The sequence below is a fragment of the Nannospalax galili genome, unplaced genomic scaffold, assembly GCF_000622305.1.
Source record: "Nannospalax galili isolate Female #2095 unplaced genomic scaffold, S.galili_v1.0 scaffold476, whole genome shotgun sequence".
NCBI lineage: Eukaryota > Metazoa > Chordata > Mammalia > Rodentia > Spalacidae > Nannospalax > Nannospalax galili.
The window spans coordinates 1,416,333-1,431,460 of record NW_008338274.1 but is presented as its reverse complement, the minus strand read 5'-3'; the positions used below and the strand labels follow the sequence as shown (position 1 = coordinate 1,431,460).

The following is a 15,128-nucleotide window of genomic DNA, read 5'->3' as shown; positions in this document are numbered from 1 at the left end:
GTGTATGTGTGTATTGCCTGCATGTAGGTAAGTGCACCCGTGTCATGCAAACGCCTGTGGAGGACAGAAGAGTCTGTCAGATCCCCTGGGACTGGAGTTAGGGACAGTTGTTAGCTGCCATGTGGGTGCTGGGATTCGAACCCGGGTCTTCTGCAAGAACAACCAGTGTTCGCAACCACTGAGCCATCTCTCCAGCCCTTGTGCTCAGTTTTGATTTGGGTTTTTTGAAGTATGTTTGAAGGATAAATCCTTGAGTGTCAGTCTACCATTCCCAAAGTGCATATTCATTTTAAATTTTGGTAGTTGTTCCTAAAAGTCTTGAAAATGTGGAAAGATATTTTTATTTAGTCTCTTGCCTAAACTTAGTGTTGCTGTCACTCTCTAATCCAATCCAACAAGTGTAATTTCTGTTTTTAAATGTATTTTATGTGTAGGTGCATGTGTGTTTGTGTGTATGTATGTGCACCACCTATGTGCAGTGCCCAAAGAGGCTTGAAGAGGGTATCAGATCCCCTGGGGCTGGAGTTACAGGTTGTTTTTAGCCACCATGTGGACTTTGGGACCAGAACCTGGGACCTCTGCAAGAACAGCAAGTGCTCTTAACCACCAAACCATCTCTCCATCCCCACATCTAATTTCTTATTTCATTATTAGAATTTTGTGTTTCTTCACTGTGTACAAGGTCAAAGATCTTTTCCTCTGTTTATTGCTGGCAGTTTTTTCTGGAGATTTTTGAATCATCTCTTGAACATCTCTTCTCTAGCTCCCTGACACCGATCCTTTGTTAAGTTTTAAATCACATAGTAGACTCATATTCTATATGCTAATTACATTAGTAGATTCTTAAGTGGACAGTGTAGACTCTTCACTTTACTAACGGTTCTGCAGACATGTATTTGTCTATTACAGTGCTACTGTAATAGTTCTGTTCTGTGCATGTGTCACCATGTCTTCAGCATTTCTTTAGAGACAGGCCCTTAGATCCTCTCCAGTTCTCCACTGCTGCAGCAATGGTGCAGGGTGTCTCCACACACACTCCTTGCTTATCTCAGTGTATTCCTTACCACAGATGCTCAGGACCAGAGAACAGGAAGGGAGGAGAGAGTCTTAGTCTCTTGACAGTCACAGCTCCTTTCCATTGAGCACTTTAGCATTCACCTGGAAATGTCTGGAGTCACCTGTTGGGTCAGTTGACATTCCATAGCAGGGACAGTCTCCTTAGCTGATCACACACACCTGTGGCCCGCAGAAGTGCATGTGTCCCAGACAAGGGCTTTTCTCTTGTTTCCTTGCTGGATTCTTGTTTGCCTCCTTGTTTCTGAGTGATCGGGGCTCATTAGCCACATATTGGGAATAGGGCATTTCCACTGTTGATGTAGCTGGGAAAGAGTTTTCCAGTATGCCTTTCACTTTCTGCCCCATCCTGGGTTTACAGAAGTGACACACTGCTTTCAATAAAACCAGGGCGCCAACCTGCATAGGCACCAGGCCCATCACAGCTAGTGTGGGCTGGGCTGTGCCCACTTATAGCCTCCTACCAACCTGTCCCTGGGTTCTCAAAGATCAGCTCTAGTGTTTATTATTTCACTGTTACAACCAGATCCTTATTTCATTCTTCTTTTTTATTAAAAATAGTACAGGGACTGAGGTATAAGTGGCAGAGCACATGCTTAGCATATACAGGGCCCTGGGTTCCATACCAGCAGTGATGTACACACAGAAATGATTCAGAAAATAATAATATGCTCACTATAATAAGTATTAGATAAGTCATTTCAAATCTTTGATATGTGGTCCCAACTGCTGAAGTCTGAGATGTTACTGGTATTCCACCTGTTTCCTCCCTGATAACCCCCAACTACCTATAACACCATGGCAGGTTTATTTGCAAGTTTTGTCGGTCACCAAGTGACCATATGTAAATTAATAGGTTCCTACGAAAAAGGGATCATCACATCAGAGAGAGAGAGAGAAGGAGGAAGAGGAGGAGGAGAAGGAAGAGGAGGAGGAGAAGGAAGAGAAATAAATTGTTAGCTAATTTTCTAAGACTTTTCTTTACAAAAAACAAAACAATCCCACCACACTTGGCTAGCTCGCAGTGGGATGAATAGTGTAAACAAAACCAGAAAGTTAGAACTGCCAGTGAGTTCTGCACTGTTGAGAGTGCAGCATGGTGCAATTCCTGTGCAAAACAGCAGGTTTTCAAAAAGAAAAGTAAAAATGGAATTATTACATGTTCCAACAATTTTCTTTCTAAAAAACGAAAGCAAGTGTTTGATCTCCAGAACGCATATAAAAAAGGTCAGGTGCAGGAGCCCAGTGAGGAAGGAGCTGAGACAGAAGACCCCCATGGCTAGCTAGGCAGCCTTGCCTACTTGGAGAGCTGCAGATCATTGTCTCACAAATAGAGTAAACAGCTCCTGAAGAATGACACCTGAGATTCATCTCTGGCTCTTCATACACACATGCACACATGTACCCACACATATGAGCATACACACATGAGCACTCACACATAACACAAGACATGAAAGCAGAGACTTGGACGATATTTGTACATCCATATTTAGAGCAGCAATATTTGCAGTAGCAACCCAAATGTCCGTTGATGGTTGAATGGATAAACAAAGCTCTATGGAACATTATTAGGTCAGCAAGAAGAAGGAAAGCTGATACGTGTTACAATATAGATGAACTTTGAAGATAATCTAAATGAAAGAACAAGTTGAATACTTTGAATTGTCAAATTCAGGGATATAGAACTAGAACAGTGGTCATCGGGAGCTTCATTTTTAGGTGTTGTGGCTCCTTTTGCAGTGTTGGGTGGTTACATTCTGATCAGCCACAGAAACGCCCAGCAGTCATCTTTGAATTGCTCTGTGTATGTGCCAGACTCTGCCTCACCCTGAACTACCAAGGTAGTCTGACAGATTGCAGATTTTTGCCTTGGTCGGGGTTTTAGTTATCTAGTCATCCTCTTTCTACACAGCATTCCAGACCAGCCAGGACTACCTAGTGAGACCCTACCTCAAAAGACCCTGCCCCCAAAAAAGAAGAAAAAAGCACACAGGAGATCGTACTAGACGTGGATTCAAATCCTGGCCTCCCTAGGCACATCAGAACTTCTCCAAGACTTGACCTCCTGCTCTTTGTTAGGGAATAGCACCTCTTTCTTAGGCTCTGGTGTCAAACCTGTGTGTTTGGTCAGAACTGTGCCTCTGGGCTGTGGTTGTAGAAGTGCAGGCTGTTCAGCGATTGGTGGTGGAGGAAGTTCAACTGATGGGTGAATCTCTTTGGCTGATTGACTGTTGATTGAGGAAGTTCAGCTGATTGGTGAATGATGAAGAGACCACCCCTGAAGCCTCACCAGGGCAGAATTCACATTTCTGAGACTGGACGTCTGTTTAGTCCCTAACAAGACAAGGTTTCCCTTTACCTCAGGAAGGATCTTCTATGCCTGAGATTTTTCCAGGGCATTGCCTCTCTGGGTGGGCTGCTGGCTGGTAGACCTGTGGTTCATGGTTTACAGTCTTGCCCAATAACCCTGTGCTTCCTCCAGGAACAGCAGTAAGCTCCACAAGGGCGTATTCTGCGTCCATTTATTCAGTCATAAGCACTTTCAGTAACAGTCCCTTTGCTGCACACGGAGTATGGTCATCTTGTACCTCTATGGGCTTCCTTATCACTTTGGTCAGTAAACCACATTAAAAAAAAAAAAATTGAACCCAAACATCAAAGAGAACAAATGTCATTATTTTCACTGAACGTACAAAAAGAGGAACTAAAAATACGAGCCATGCTAATTGACTGGGGGACACAGAAGTACAAACACATCTCAGCATCAGCTAACATCGAACCCAGAGCATGGCAGCCTCACTAGCTCTGTCTTCCTGCATGGTCGTTCTCACTGGAGGTCAGCAGGGATTGTTTTATTTCACATTTCTGGTAGCTTCACACACAGACTGTTTGAGACAGACGTTAGCACAGAAAGGCAAGAGACATTTCAAGTGAGTTCTTCAGCAGGTGGCTTAGAAAGTTGGGAGTTTTTTTGTGTTTGTACAACACTGGCATTGTGATGCTGTGTGGCCCAGATTTAGAACCAAAGGATTGAATCAGTTTCCCCAAACCTCTAACCAAAGACCAGAGTCCTAGAAACATAACACCGAGGAAGAGGCACTGGGGTCCTGAGTTCATGTGCCCTGCCTCTGAGCTGTGAGGCTCATGGAGTCCTGCTTCCTAAGTTGCAAGAAAAACAGGACATCCAGACACCTGTTGCAAAGCTGTTTCTGGAGAAGGAATTCCGTTAAGGTGTCAGGAACACCTCATCTCCTGCCACCTTATTTCTCCAACATCCTTTTGACTTCTCTTCTCCTAGCTTAGACTCTAGGAGACTGTGTTTCTCTCTCTGGCCCTTAAGTAGTTTTGTCAGACCTCCTCCCCAAGCATTTTGAGACCAAGATTTTTTTCAAATCTACCTCAGAATTGAATCCTGAAATAGCCTAAGACTCCAAACATGCAATCTAGTATTGTGCTTCTCAAATTGAACATGCTGGTTCAGAACCACACTTCCTACCATGAGAGGCTCTCAACCTGGGTTGCCCATCAGGATCCCTTGGGGAGGACCCACCTTTGTCAATTTAAACTTAGTTGGTTAAGGTCAGAGAATGACAATGTGTTAAAATTTCCCCCTATGATTTCCACACACAGCCAAAGTTAACCAATGCTAGCTTAAAGGTTGGCAGTTTAGCTCCATAAAGCACTGAAGGGAAATTAAATTCCCCTCCAAACTGTAGCATGAACCCATGGCATGACTCTGAGTAAGTAATTTCCTTTTGGCCTTATCAAAGTTCCACAGGAAAGGACAGCTATTTCTTTTTTTATGATACAAAGGGATATCTGGATGAATGGGTATTTCCTTGCTAAATTTTGCCTACTTGTTTTCTTTCTGACCCCATTTTAGCTAATAATACCTTATGATCTATATTTTTTCATAGAGCATTGATTTACACTATCTTTGTTCCATTTAGCTTTTTCTAGACCATGTTCTTAGTCTGTTAGTGCTGCTATAACAAAATACCATAAACTGGGTAATTTATAAAGAAAAGCAATTTATTTGTCATAGTTTTGGAGGTTGGGAATTCAAGATCAAGGTGCTTGCATTCAGCTTGGGAAGATCACCCTGCTGGGTGCTCATAAGGCAGAAGGCAAAAGCGCAAACAAGGGGGCCCTGTGATGTATCTTTCCTGAAGGCCTTGATCCCATTCCTGACAGAGGAGCCTTATGACCCTGTCACTTCCTAAACACTGTTGCTTTGGAGTTTGCAGTTCAGTATGAATTTGGGGGCACACATTCCAACCATCTTCCCCAAGACAGCAAAAACTGGCTCTTTGGGGTTTAGCTATAATAAAATAGTTTTTGTCCTGCTCTGCAGAGTTTAAACTTACCTAATATAATCATATTCCTTTATATTTAAATTCTCTCATTAAGAATAAACTAACTTCTAGAATTATTTCATTATCATCTTTGCAGTGCTAGAAACTGAGCTCATGCCAGACAAAGGCTCTGCCTGTTGACTATGCCCTCTGCTCCCATTTTACTTTAAAGTTAAAATCTAATTGAAATTTTCTTGCTAAGGGAATGATTAATGGAGGGGGATGAGAAATAATATTCTAGGCAGAGACAACACAAACCAAGGTTTCTGTGTGCTTCCTGAGACCGGTATCCTGAACTTGCCTGGGGAGAATTTTACCTCTTTCTGAATGAATTCTGGCAGGAAATTTAAGTTTTTTCTTCCGTTTTCAGTTAAGTTTTATCTCCATGAACACTCTGGGCATCAGAAGCCTCTAGTTGCCTATCTAGTTATCAATTAGTACTGAACTGCACATTCTGGAGCTGAACTGTGAGGTCAGATGCACCTTCTGTAATCCTGGCTCCCTCTGGTTTTTTGTAAGATCTTTAGCTTCTCTAAGCCTCACTTGCATCTGCTCAGTGAAGGTAAAATCTGCCAGTGAAGGCATTTATAATTAAGGTGGAGCATGAATTAGCTAATAAAGGATATAAAACACAATCAGTGCTTAATTAGGGAAAAGTAGTGGTTATTGGTGTCTATCTACCTAATTACCTACCATCATCATTATAGTAAAGTATCTAAACACAACAGGGAAACCATCTCCTAAATAAACAGATCCTTTTCTCACTAGACTTAACAGTCTCCAAATAACTGCCACACCAGCAGCTTTCTGAATTTGGGGAATGTAAGGACTGGGAGGCTTGCGCCCTTCCTTCCTAGGGTCTCCAGGGTCAGCAGGGCCTTGGTTTGATGTATTTATATGACAGTTCTTTCTGCAGTGATGAATGTTAAGTGGGCCTGAGGGAGGAAGAAGGTTTCCAGTGAATGAAGGTCCATCCTAGACTCGACTAGCTGGAGCCGGCTCTGGTTTCTTCCACCTATTATGAAATACAGCCAGATTTGTTTCAGCCAAAGTAAATACAAGAGAAAAAAAATTAAGGTTTTTAAAAAAGAAGCCAAGAAAGTACAGCGTAGTACAGATGGGGATAAAGAAAAGGAACTAGTTTTACATAAGAGGAGAGTTGTGATCATTGTGTTTGATAGACAAATCCGTGGCCTTCATTTTGCTACCGTATCTATTATTTACTCAACTCAGCTAGAGCTATTGTTTGCAATCTTGTCACGATAATACTCTTATTATTGTTTGGAAGCTGAGCTCCATAAAGCACCCTGGCAGGGGGTGGGAATAGAAAGCCAAAGTAAACAAGATTTGTTTAAGACTGTTACTGTTTCAGAGAATCACTTTTAAAAATGCATTCAGACTTATGCAGGTGCAGGAAGAGCCTTCCTAGCAGGCTCCTGGAATGCTCTTAGAATGAGCCAACCATGGAAACCTATCGCCAAGCATGAATGTGGTCTGAGCCCATGCTGCCACACGTGGAGGCCTTGTCTGCACCACCACATACATGTGCCTCACACAGGTTGCTGGTTAACTGCAGTTCGGGCCAAAGCTGGGATTTCAGCCAGCTTTAGTTTCTTTGGGTTCCTGGCCCAGTTTCTAGATAATGATTGGTATGTTAGCTGGGTAAGTATCTGAGACACAAGATTTCAAAAGGGCTCAGACAGTGTCAGTAATGCCCCCTCAAGCTGTTTGTGTCACCTCTGGGCTCTGGAACCAGTTTGGGATCACTTCTGCAAGATGTCTCGCTCTGTCTCCCAAAGCCCAAACATTTGTTTCATCAAATTACAGCAGCATATCCCCGTTCTACGCACCCCCAGTGCTGATCTTCATGCTCTACTTGCCCCGGCCTTAGTGTTCCTCTCCAGTAAGCCTGGTTGAGGTTGGTGTGCTGCCCCCCACCCTCCAGCCGCTGCCATTTCAGGTGTGCCATGACACTTTAGAATGAGCAGGCCCACCAACTCCCTCTGCCTCCACACCATGCCCCTCTTGTCTGGGTGCAGAGCCTTGTACAGGAAGTCACACATTCTAGCATGTTCTGTCCTCACCCTGGCTCTCATTAATACCCGCTATGTGTGGGCTCCTGGTTAAGGCTATTTTGAATATTTTACAGATAAGGCTGGCGCATTTCCTAAGTGCCAAGGGCAGGTGGTAGTGGGGGAGTGCAGAGGGCCCTCAGTCACTGCTGTCCAGATCTGCCTCACCTTTTCCTTTTGTCACCATCTGGTTTCTGATCTGCTTACCAATTGTCACACTTGTAAGATGCCTTACAAGGACAGGTTCCCCTGTCATTGTGCTTTGAACTATTCCCAGAGCTGGTTGCCAGAAGCACATGCAGTTCACTCTTGGAGCAGTCATGCACAGGCGAGTGGTGGGAGAGCAGGGTGCCATGGGGACCCAGTCCTGGGAGAAGGTGGTGTGTTCGCTACGCTTTCGGTGGAGTGGCCTCTCAGCAGAGACCTGCAGAGTGAACAGGGCAAGTGAGAGGGGAGTGATTGCTCCACATAGAAGCTGAGGGTGGAAGCCAAGAGAGCAGAACTGTGGTCACGGTCAGGAAGTGGGCGGATGAAGCACAGCCAGGTCCTATAGGACTTGGCAGCAGTGTTAAAGCCTTTGGACAGTGTTCCTTGGTGCCCATCAGAAGTGCAATTCTGGGTTGACCAGACTTTGAAGTAGATGTGGGACACACTGACTAGTCTATCAAGGTTTTTGTCACCACAGAAATGGCACCTGCCAAATTCCTACAGCTATGTGCTAGCAACTAGCTTCCTGGTGGTGTTAATATTAAAACCCCAGCACATTTTCTGAAGGGGTTTGGTAGCAGCAATGAAGGTAACAGCAGCAAAGGTTCCACTAGATACAAGTGAGACTAGAAAAGATATGTGTGGCTTTTGCCTTATGTATTTATCATCTAATTGCCCTGACAACAGTAAGCACACTGAACAACATAAAAATAAGTGCAAAGCTACAGCCAGTGACCAACTGCAAATGGTGTTTGTACAAACCTGCACTGTAGGACGGGGAAGAGAAATTCCAGAAGAGGAATCAGAAGGCTCCTGAGTGGAAGGCAGGCCAGGTGCTAAGGAGCTGTCCCTTTCCTGGATTCCGGATGGGGCTTGCATTTTGAAGTAAGGATGAGGATGCTGCTGGGGAAAGTCAGGCCCTCCCAGCTGAGCTCCAACAGAGTCTAGAGTTGATTCATTCTGCTTTGGAGGAGTCCTAATTAGATGGGCTCTCCTCTCACTTCTTACAAATGAACAGTTCTTTCTTCCCCTTTTCTCCCTCTCCTGTCCTCACCCCTTTCCTCACCCCTAACTGTGTCAGCTGACAGTGCCATCTTTGAACGTGGTTTTGGAGCTGGGCACATTGCTTCTCCTGTGTTACTGTCTGAACCCTCCATTCTTCCCCACAATCATGTTTGGTTGTCAGGTGTGTCTTGGGCATCCTGAGGGACAGTGCTCAGAGCATCTGAGTTTGGGAGACAAAGACATCCAGACCATAGCATTTGTTTTCTCATTAAGAGGCAGAGATAATGACATATGCATATCAGCATGACAGCGTCCACACGTTAACAAATGTTGACATGTACTGTTATTTTAAGTTGCCATGGGGTTGAGCAGCTAATAAGACATACTGCTCTTACAGAGGACTTAAGTTCAGTTCCCAGTACCCACATCAGAGGGCTCACAGTGGTTTGTGCCTCCAGCTCTAGGGGATCTGGTGCCCTCTTCTGGCCTCTGAAGGCAGTACATTCATGGACACACACACACACACACACACACACGTAATTAGAAATAAAATATTTGTTTTAAAGTTGCCATCATTAGAGATTCATTGGGGCATCTGTTTTAGAAAGGACTTTTCAAACAGTGATTTTATCCCTATCTAAAACTTGAACAACTAGAATAATACACGTGAAAAGTTCTCAAGAACTCCAGTTTGTAAGTTTTTGTTGATAGCCCACCACAACAGCCTACTCCACGTACAAACCTGAGCCCATTTCTGTTCACAGATTGCAGAGGGCATGGCGTACATCGAGCGGAAGAACTATATTCACCGAGACCTGCGAGCAGCTAACGTCCTGGTCTCTGAGTCACTCATGTGCAAGATTGCAGATTTTGGCCTTGCGAGAGTCATCGAAGACAACGAGTACACTGCAAGGGAAGGTACGTGCTGGCGGCCCTCTTGGTCACATAAGCGCCTTTTCACGCAAGTATAGAATGTACTTTGATCAGTTTCCATCCCATTCGTGCTTCCATCCCTTTCCCCTTGCTCACCCTTGCCCTCCCATTCACCCCGTAGACAGTTTCTACTTTCCAACCAGCTCTGCATGTATGATTAGACAGCCTGCAGATGGAGGAAAATCTGTGCTAGCTGATCACCTGACGGACGAATCTAGAAGTACAAACAACTCAAAGAACTAAATAACAAGAAATCTTTGTTTTCATGGTGTCTCGTTTTTATTTCTTTTATTTTTTAATAAAGAAATTTAAAAAATCATTATTTTGAAAAAAAAAAGCATTTAGTATACTATTCAAGATATACCATAATTGTCTCATAATTATCTGTTCATTGTATTTATTTTTTAAGTGCTCTTTTAGTTAACTGCACTTGAAATTTATACAAGGTTCATAAGTACTATCTTTATTTTATTTATTTGTTGCTGTTGTAGTTTGAGATAGGGCTTGCTTTGGGTGTTTGTTTGGTTGTTTGCTGTTTTTTGTTTTGAGCAGTAGTGGGGATTGAATGTAGGGTATCATGCATGTCAGGCAAGTGCTCGATGTCTGAGCTACAGCACAAGTTTCAAGACAGGGTTTTGGTATGTAGCCCAGGCTGCCTTCAAACCCTCAATCCTACTGCCTCAGACTCCCAAGTGCTGGGATTACAGGTGTGTGCCACCTCGCTTACAGCCATGCTTCAGTTAAACAAAGTAATACAAAGTGAAATCAAACAAAAATCAACATTCTTTGTCTGTCCTATAAGGTGAATATCTTCACTCAAGTAATTAAATGTGTGTGCTTAACTATAGAGCAGATTCTTTGACATTCATTCTGTGCTGTGTATTATAGAAGAGAAAACTCGGAGTTTCCTGAAACCACCCTCTGTAAATGGTTGAGCCAGGATTCAAAGAGGGAATCCAGCCTCTGAGTACATGAGCTAGAATTTATTTCACTCATTTTGTTGATACTGCCAAGCCTAGATCTTACAAAAATAGCCATACTCCTTCCAGACACCATGGGCATATGCATGACAAGCTTGGTATCCAGGTTAAACAGTAAGCCAACTGCTAGCTTATCTTAAGATGGTAACAGTGCTCCCTGCCTTTAGAATTTACAGTGTGCCAAATGCAGACTGTGGCCCACCTGCCCTCACTGCAGTACGTGGAGTTTCCTGCATTTCCCCAGTGGGTAGATAAAAATACCAGAAAGGCATAAAGACACCAAGGGTCTCGCTAGGATCACACCAAGCCAAAAACAGCAAAGCCGAGACTGTCCCAGAGCCTAGTTGCCACCCACTGTGCCTCCACCCTCCCTCCCTGCGGGCCGTCCTGTGTGTTTCTGCTCCAGGTCATGCAGGGGCTGATGAAGGGGGTGGCGATGCCAGCCAGCACAACAGCTGTTGCACAACTGCCTTTATTGACACTTCCAATTTTGGTAAGGCACTGCAAAGAAATCTCTAGCAAAGACATCGAAAAGGCAGTGTTTTTAAGTAGTTGGTAGGAACCCCAGCAGTTCCAGGATGCTGGAGCATCTACCTGCCCCTTGTCCCTCGACCTTATCAGCAACTCATGGAAACCTTGTTCTCTTGCTGTCTCATTCTAAGTAGATAAACGTTTTCAGTCTTGACCACTTAACATAATTTATCTTTGGCATAGGCTTAGTACTATTTGTCCACAAAAGCATGCATATTAAAAGATACTTAGCCAGGTGTGATAGCACACGCCTTTAGTCCCTGAACTTTTGCAGCAGAGGCAGGTGGATCTCTGTGAGTTCAAGGCCAGCCTGGTCTACATAGAGAGTTCCAGGCCAGCCAAGGCTACATAGTGAGATGCTGTCTCAGAAAAACAAAATAAAACAAAAATATATTTGTATTCCGACTGTGGGAATAGTTCAGTGGTAGTTTGTGTTTAGCACTCATGAGGATCTGAGTCTGATCCCCAGCACCAAAAATTAAATAGGTAAATTTAAATGAGAAACAATACATTTAAAATGGACTCATTAAAGAAAATATGGTTTTAAATTTTTATTTTTATTTTTGGTTTGGGGGAGGTGTTGCTTTGTTTTATTTTTTGTTTTGTTCTTTTTTGAGATGGGATCTTGCTCTTTTGTCCAGGTTAGTTTTAAACTCCTGGGCTCAAGAGATCCTTCTGCCTCTGCTTCCTGAGTAGCTGAGACTACAGGTACATGCCAAGGTGCCCAGCTCCAGATGAAGTTTGAACACCAAAGATCTATGCTTAGAGTCTGGTTTGAGGGGCAAACATGCACACAGAGTAAATGTGTTTATGTTGTGTCATGTTCTTTTTTGTTTAAAATTAGGCTACTTATAATACCCTAAGAGGTTACAGCAGAAACTGCTTCTAAGGAAGAGAGGACCCAAAGGGGAAGCAGGAGAGGGAGGCAGACATGTTTGGATGACGTTTGGTACCATTTCTGTTTTGACTGCGTATGTATATTACCTATTCAAAGCAAATTATTTGACTTAAAAAAAAAAAAGGAAAAGAAAAAAGTGTGTCCCATATCCATGACCTCTTCGCTTGAGCCCAGATTCCTGAGTAAGAGCCATGCATCTTCCTCCTCAGGTGCCAAGTTCCCTATCAAGTGGACAGCTCCAGAGGCCATCAACTTTGGCTGCTTCACTATCAAGTCCGACGTGTGGTCCTTTGGAATTCTCCTGTATGAAATAGTCACCTATGGGAAGATTCCTTACCCAGGTATCGCTGCTTTCCTTCTTTCCATTCAAGTGGCCTGTGTAAGGAAAGAATCAAGTTGCATTTAAAAAGTGAAATATCCCCATCTATACAAAAACAAGTGCTTCTACCAGAATTCGAGTTCACTGTGTTTGCAAAAATTTTTGATGCATAGATGCTTCCCTGTCTTTTTATTTTACCATTCCTTCACTAATTAATTATGCCACATACGGCCTAATGTGTGCCTAGCATTGCTGTGGGTGTTGAGGTAAGACAGGTTAGACACAAATGCCCCTCCTCCAAGCCAGGTCCCTTGGTGGGGCAGAAAACAGACAGGAGAAAGGGTCTCCAGTGTCTTCTGCTTCTTATGAGAACTGAGTTCTATAGTAAGGGTGGTGGGATCTCCCTCTTCAGGAATATTGGCTGCTGCTTATCACTGAACAGTCCTTCTGATCTTTAACTTAGGATGTCATTATGGATACTGTTCATTATCTGGACCTGAAGCCCACTGAGCCAGGTTCTACCAGCCCTGACTTCCCCTAGTGTCTGTTCTGAAGTGACGAGGGATCCCTCCTGAATTTTCCTTTTCTTGTTAGTGTCTTTCAGTAAAATCTGTGTTAAGATGAATTAAAATTGAATCATTAAAGTTTTTAAGTCATTCCTTCATTAAAAAGTACCTGATCATGTGAAGTATTATTCTTCAAGACCAGAAGGATGCAGGATCTCATTCCCGCCCTGTGTGGGAGAGAGTGATGGCTAACAGATAAATGTTGGGTTTATGCGGTGGTGGTTAGGGATGCTGGGGAGAGTACATGGAGGGCTTAGGAGCTAGAAGGTGCAAGTGTGGGTAAGGGAGCTGCTGTCTTTACCCAATGGTCCTGGTAGTAGTAGGAACTCAAAGGTATGAGGGAAAGAACCATTGGATTCTGAGCATCCCATAGTGGGAACAGCCAGCACCTAGACTTGGGCCACAGGAGTAGGAAGCCAGTGTGGCTTGGGCCTTAATGGATATTCGATGAGTGAATACATGAATGAATAAATGAATGACTACCTCACCTAGGCCAAGATATTCTCTGTACTGTGGATGAGAAAGTAGAGGCCAGGGTGGCAGAATAGGCCATGGATCTTCTTATGAGACCAGAGGTTCTGGAATAAGGGAGCTAGGGCCCAGCTGGGAGTGAGGAACTTCGGATGATGTCCCAGGAAATCCCTCTTGTGCCAGTGTTTATATTCTAACTGCCCCTGCTCCCAGTGCCAATTCTTGTTTCTGTTCTGGGCTGTTTGTTTGTTTGTTTGTTTTTGTCTTTTTGAAGTAGGTTTTCCCTGTAGCCCCAACTGACTGGAACTCACTATGTAGACCAGGCTGGCCTCAGTGTCTCAGAGATCTGCCTACCTCTGCCTCCCAAGTGCTGGGATCAACAGTGTGTACCACCACACCTGCCCCCCGCAACTGATTTAACACTGCTGTAAAGCAGGAAAACGAATTATAATCGGCCACGTCTAAATTTATATATCTCATTTATTTAAGACTACATTTATAGTTTTAGCTATCTTAATTTACTCACACAGATGAAAACATTATATATGTACACCTATTTATATGTATGCTTATGGTACCTGATAAACATATAGTTTCATATAATAATATGTGCAACACTATGATGTTCCACATGTAATGTTTAGTCATGCTCTCCGAGGCCCTGAGAAAATGACAGGGCCCTATCCAATGGCAGAGCTGCTTCTAAACTGAGACCAGATACCTCCTAGACCTTCTCCTGCTGCATGCCCAGTATGCTTAATGTGCAGGATTTGGAAAGATTTGGGATGGAGGAAAATTGTGTGTGTGTGTGTGTGTGTGTGACCTAATAGGAAAGTGATGAGACTCAGAACATACTATATTGTAGAACCAGTCAGAAATCACTGCCTCATCCATTTCCCAGTCAGCTTGTCTTATGGGGACTGAGATGTGTGAGACCTTTGGAAAGTCTGCATCAACATTCGTAAGTGCCGCCAACATTAGGAATGACCAGTAGAATTGTTCTTAGTTACTCAGAGAATTTGATTCATAGATTGTATAAATCCTGATGAACACTGTCAAAATGAGCCATTTCTGCCACTGTTATAAAGCTGCTGTGGGAGAGAATGCCCTCCTCACTGAGGTATCGGAGACCTTCTTTGCTTACAAAAGTGCTGGGTATGTTAAGGTTTTTCTAAGTTGCTTTAATAGGCCATGTGCATAGTTTTACAAAGTAAGAAGGGATGAAAGGAGGGGAATGGAAAGAAATAAGAAAGCCATGTACAAAAGGAAAAAAGACTAAAAGGCATAACAAAGAGGTAATAGATAAGGAATTATATTGGTATTTCTTTGTGTTATTCTTACTAGAGTAATATATGTACATCAAAAAAAGTGTTACAAGAAGGGTTTTAATGAGAAATTGCCACCCAAGCCCCTACCTGCTGATGTTTTTCAAAGAAATCTACTTGCAAGAAGTTTGGTTATTTAGTGTAGTATTTGCAAATGAATATTATACTAAATTCTAAATATTATACTATTAAATAGTTCTAAATATTATAGTATTAAATTTTGAAGAGAGTGGGAGCTTTGCATTTCACTTGTTATTAAAAAAATGTGCTCCTATGGCCCCAAATGCAAGTGTTGTAGAGCTGCAGAAGGAAATGTGTCCCTTTACACCAGCCACACAGTCCCTACCCCATGGATGACCACTCTTACCAGTTTCTACTCCACAGACCAC

At 43.2% G+C, this 15,128-nt stretch overlaps 1 protein-coding gene across 2 annotated transcripts in view; it reads left to right on the top strand.

The window, feature by feature from the left end:
- The window catches only part of Lyn (LYN proto-oncogene, Src family tyrosine kinase), a 128,230-nt gene that overhangs the window by 104,108 nt on the left and 8,994 nt on the right, over window positions 1–15,128 (top strand). For both annotated transcript variants that reach the window (XM_008833079.3, XM_008833078.3), the window contains exons 11-12: window positions 9,481–9,634; window positions 12,268–12,399. In XM_008833079.3, coding sequence (XP_008831301.1) covers window positions 9,481–9,634; window positions 12,268–12,399 — 286 coding nt within the window. The remainder of the gene's footprint in view (window positions 1–9,480; window positions 9,635–12,267; window positions 12,400–15,128) is intronic.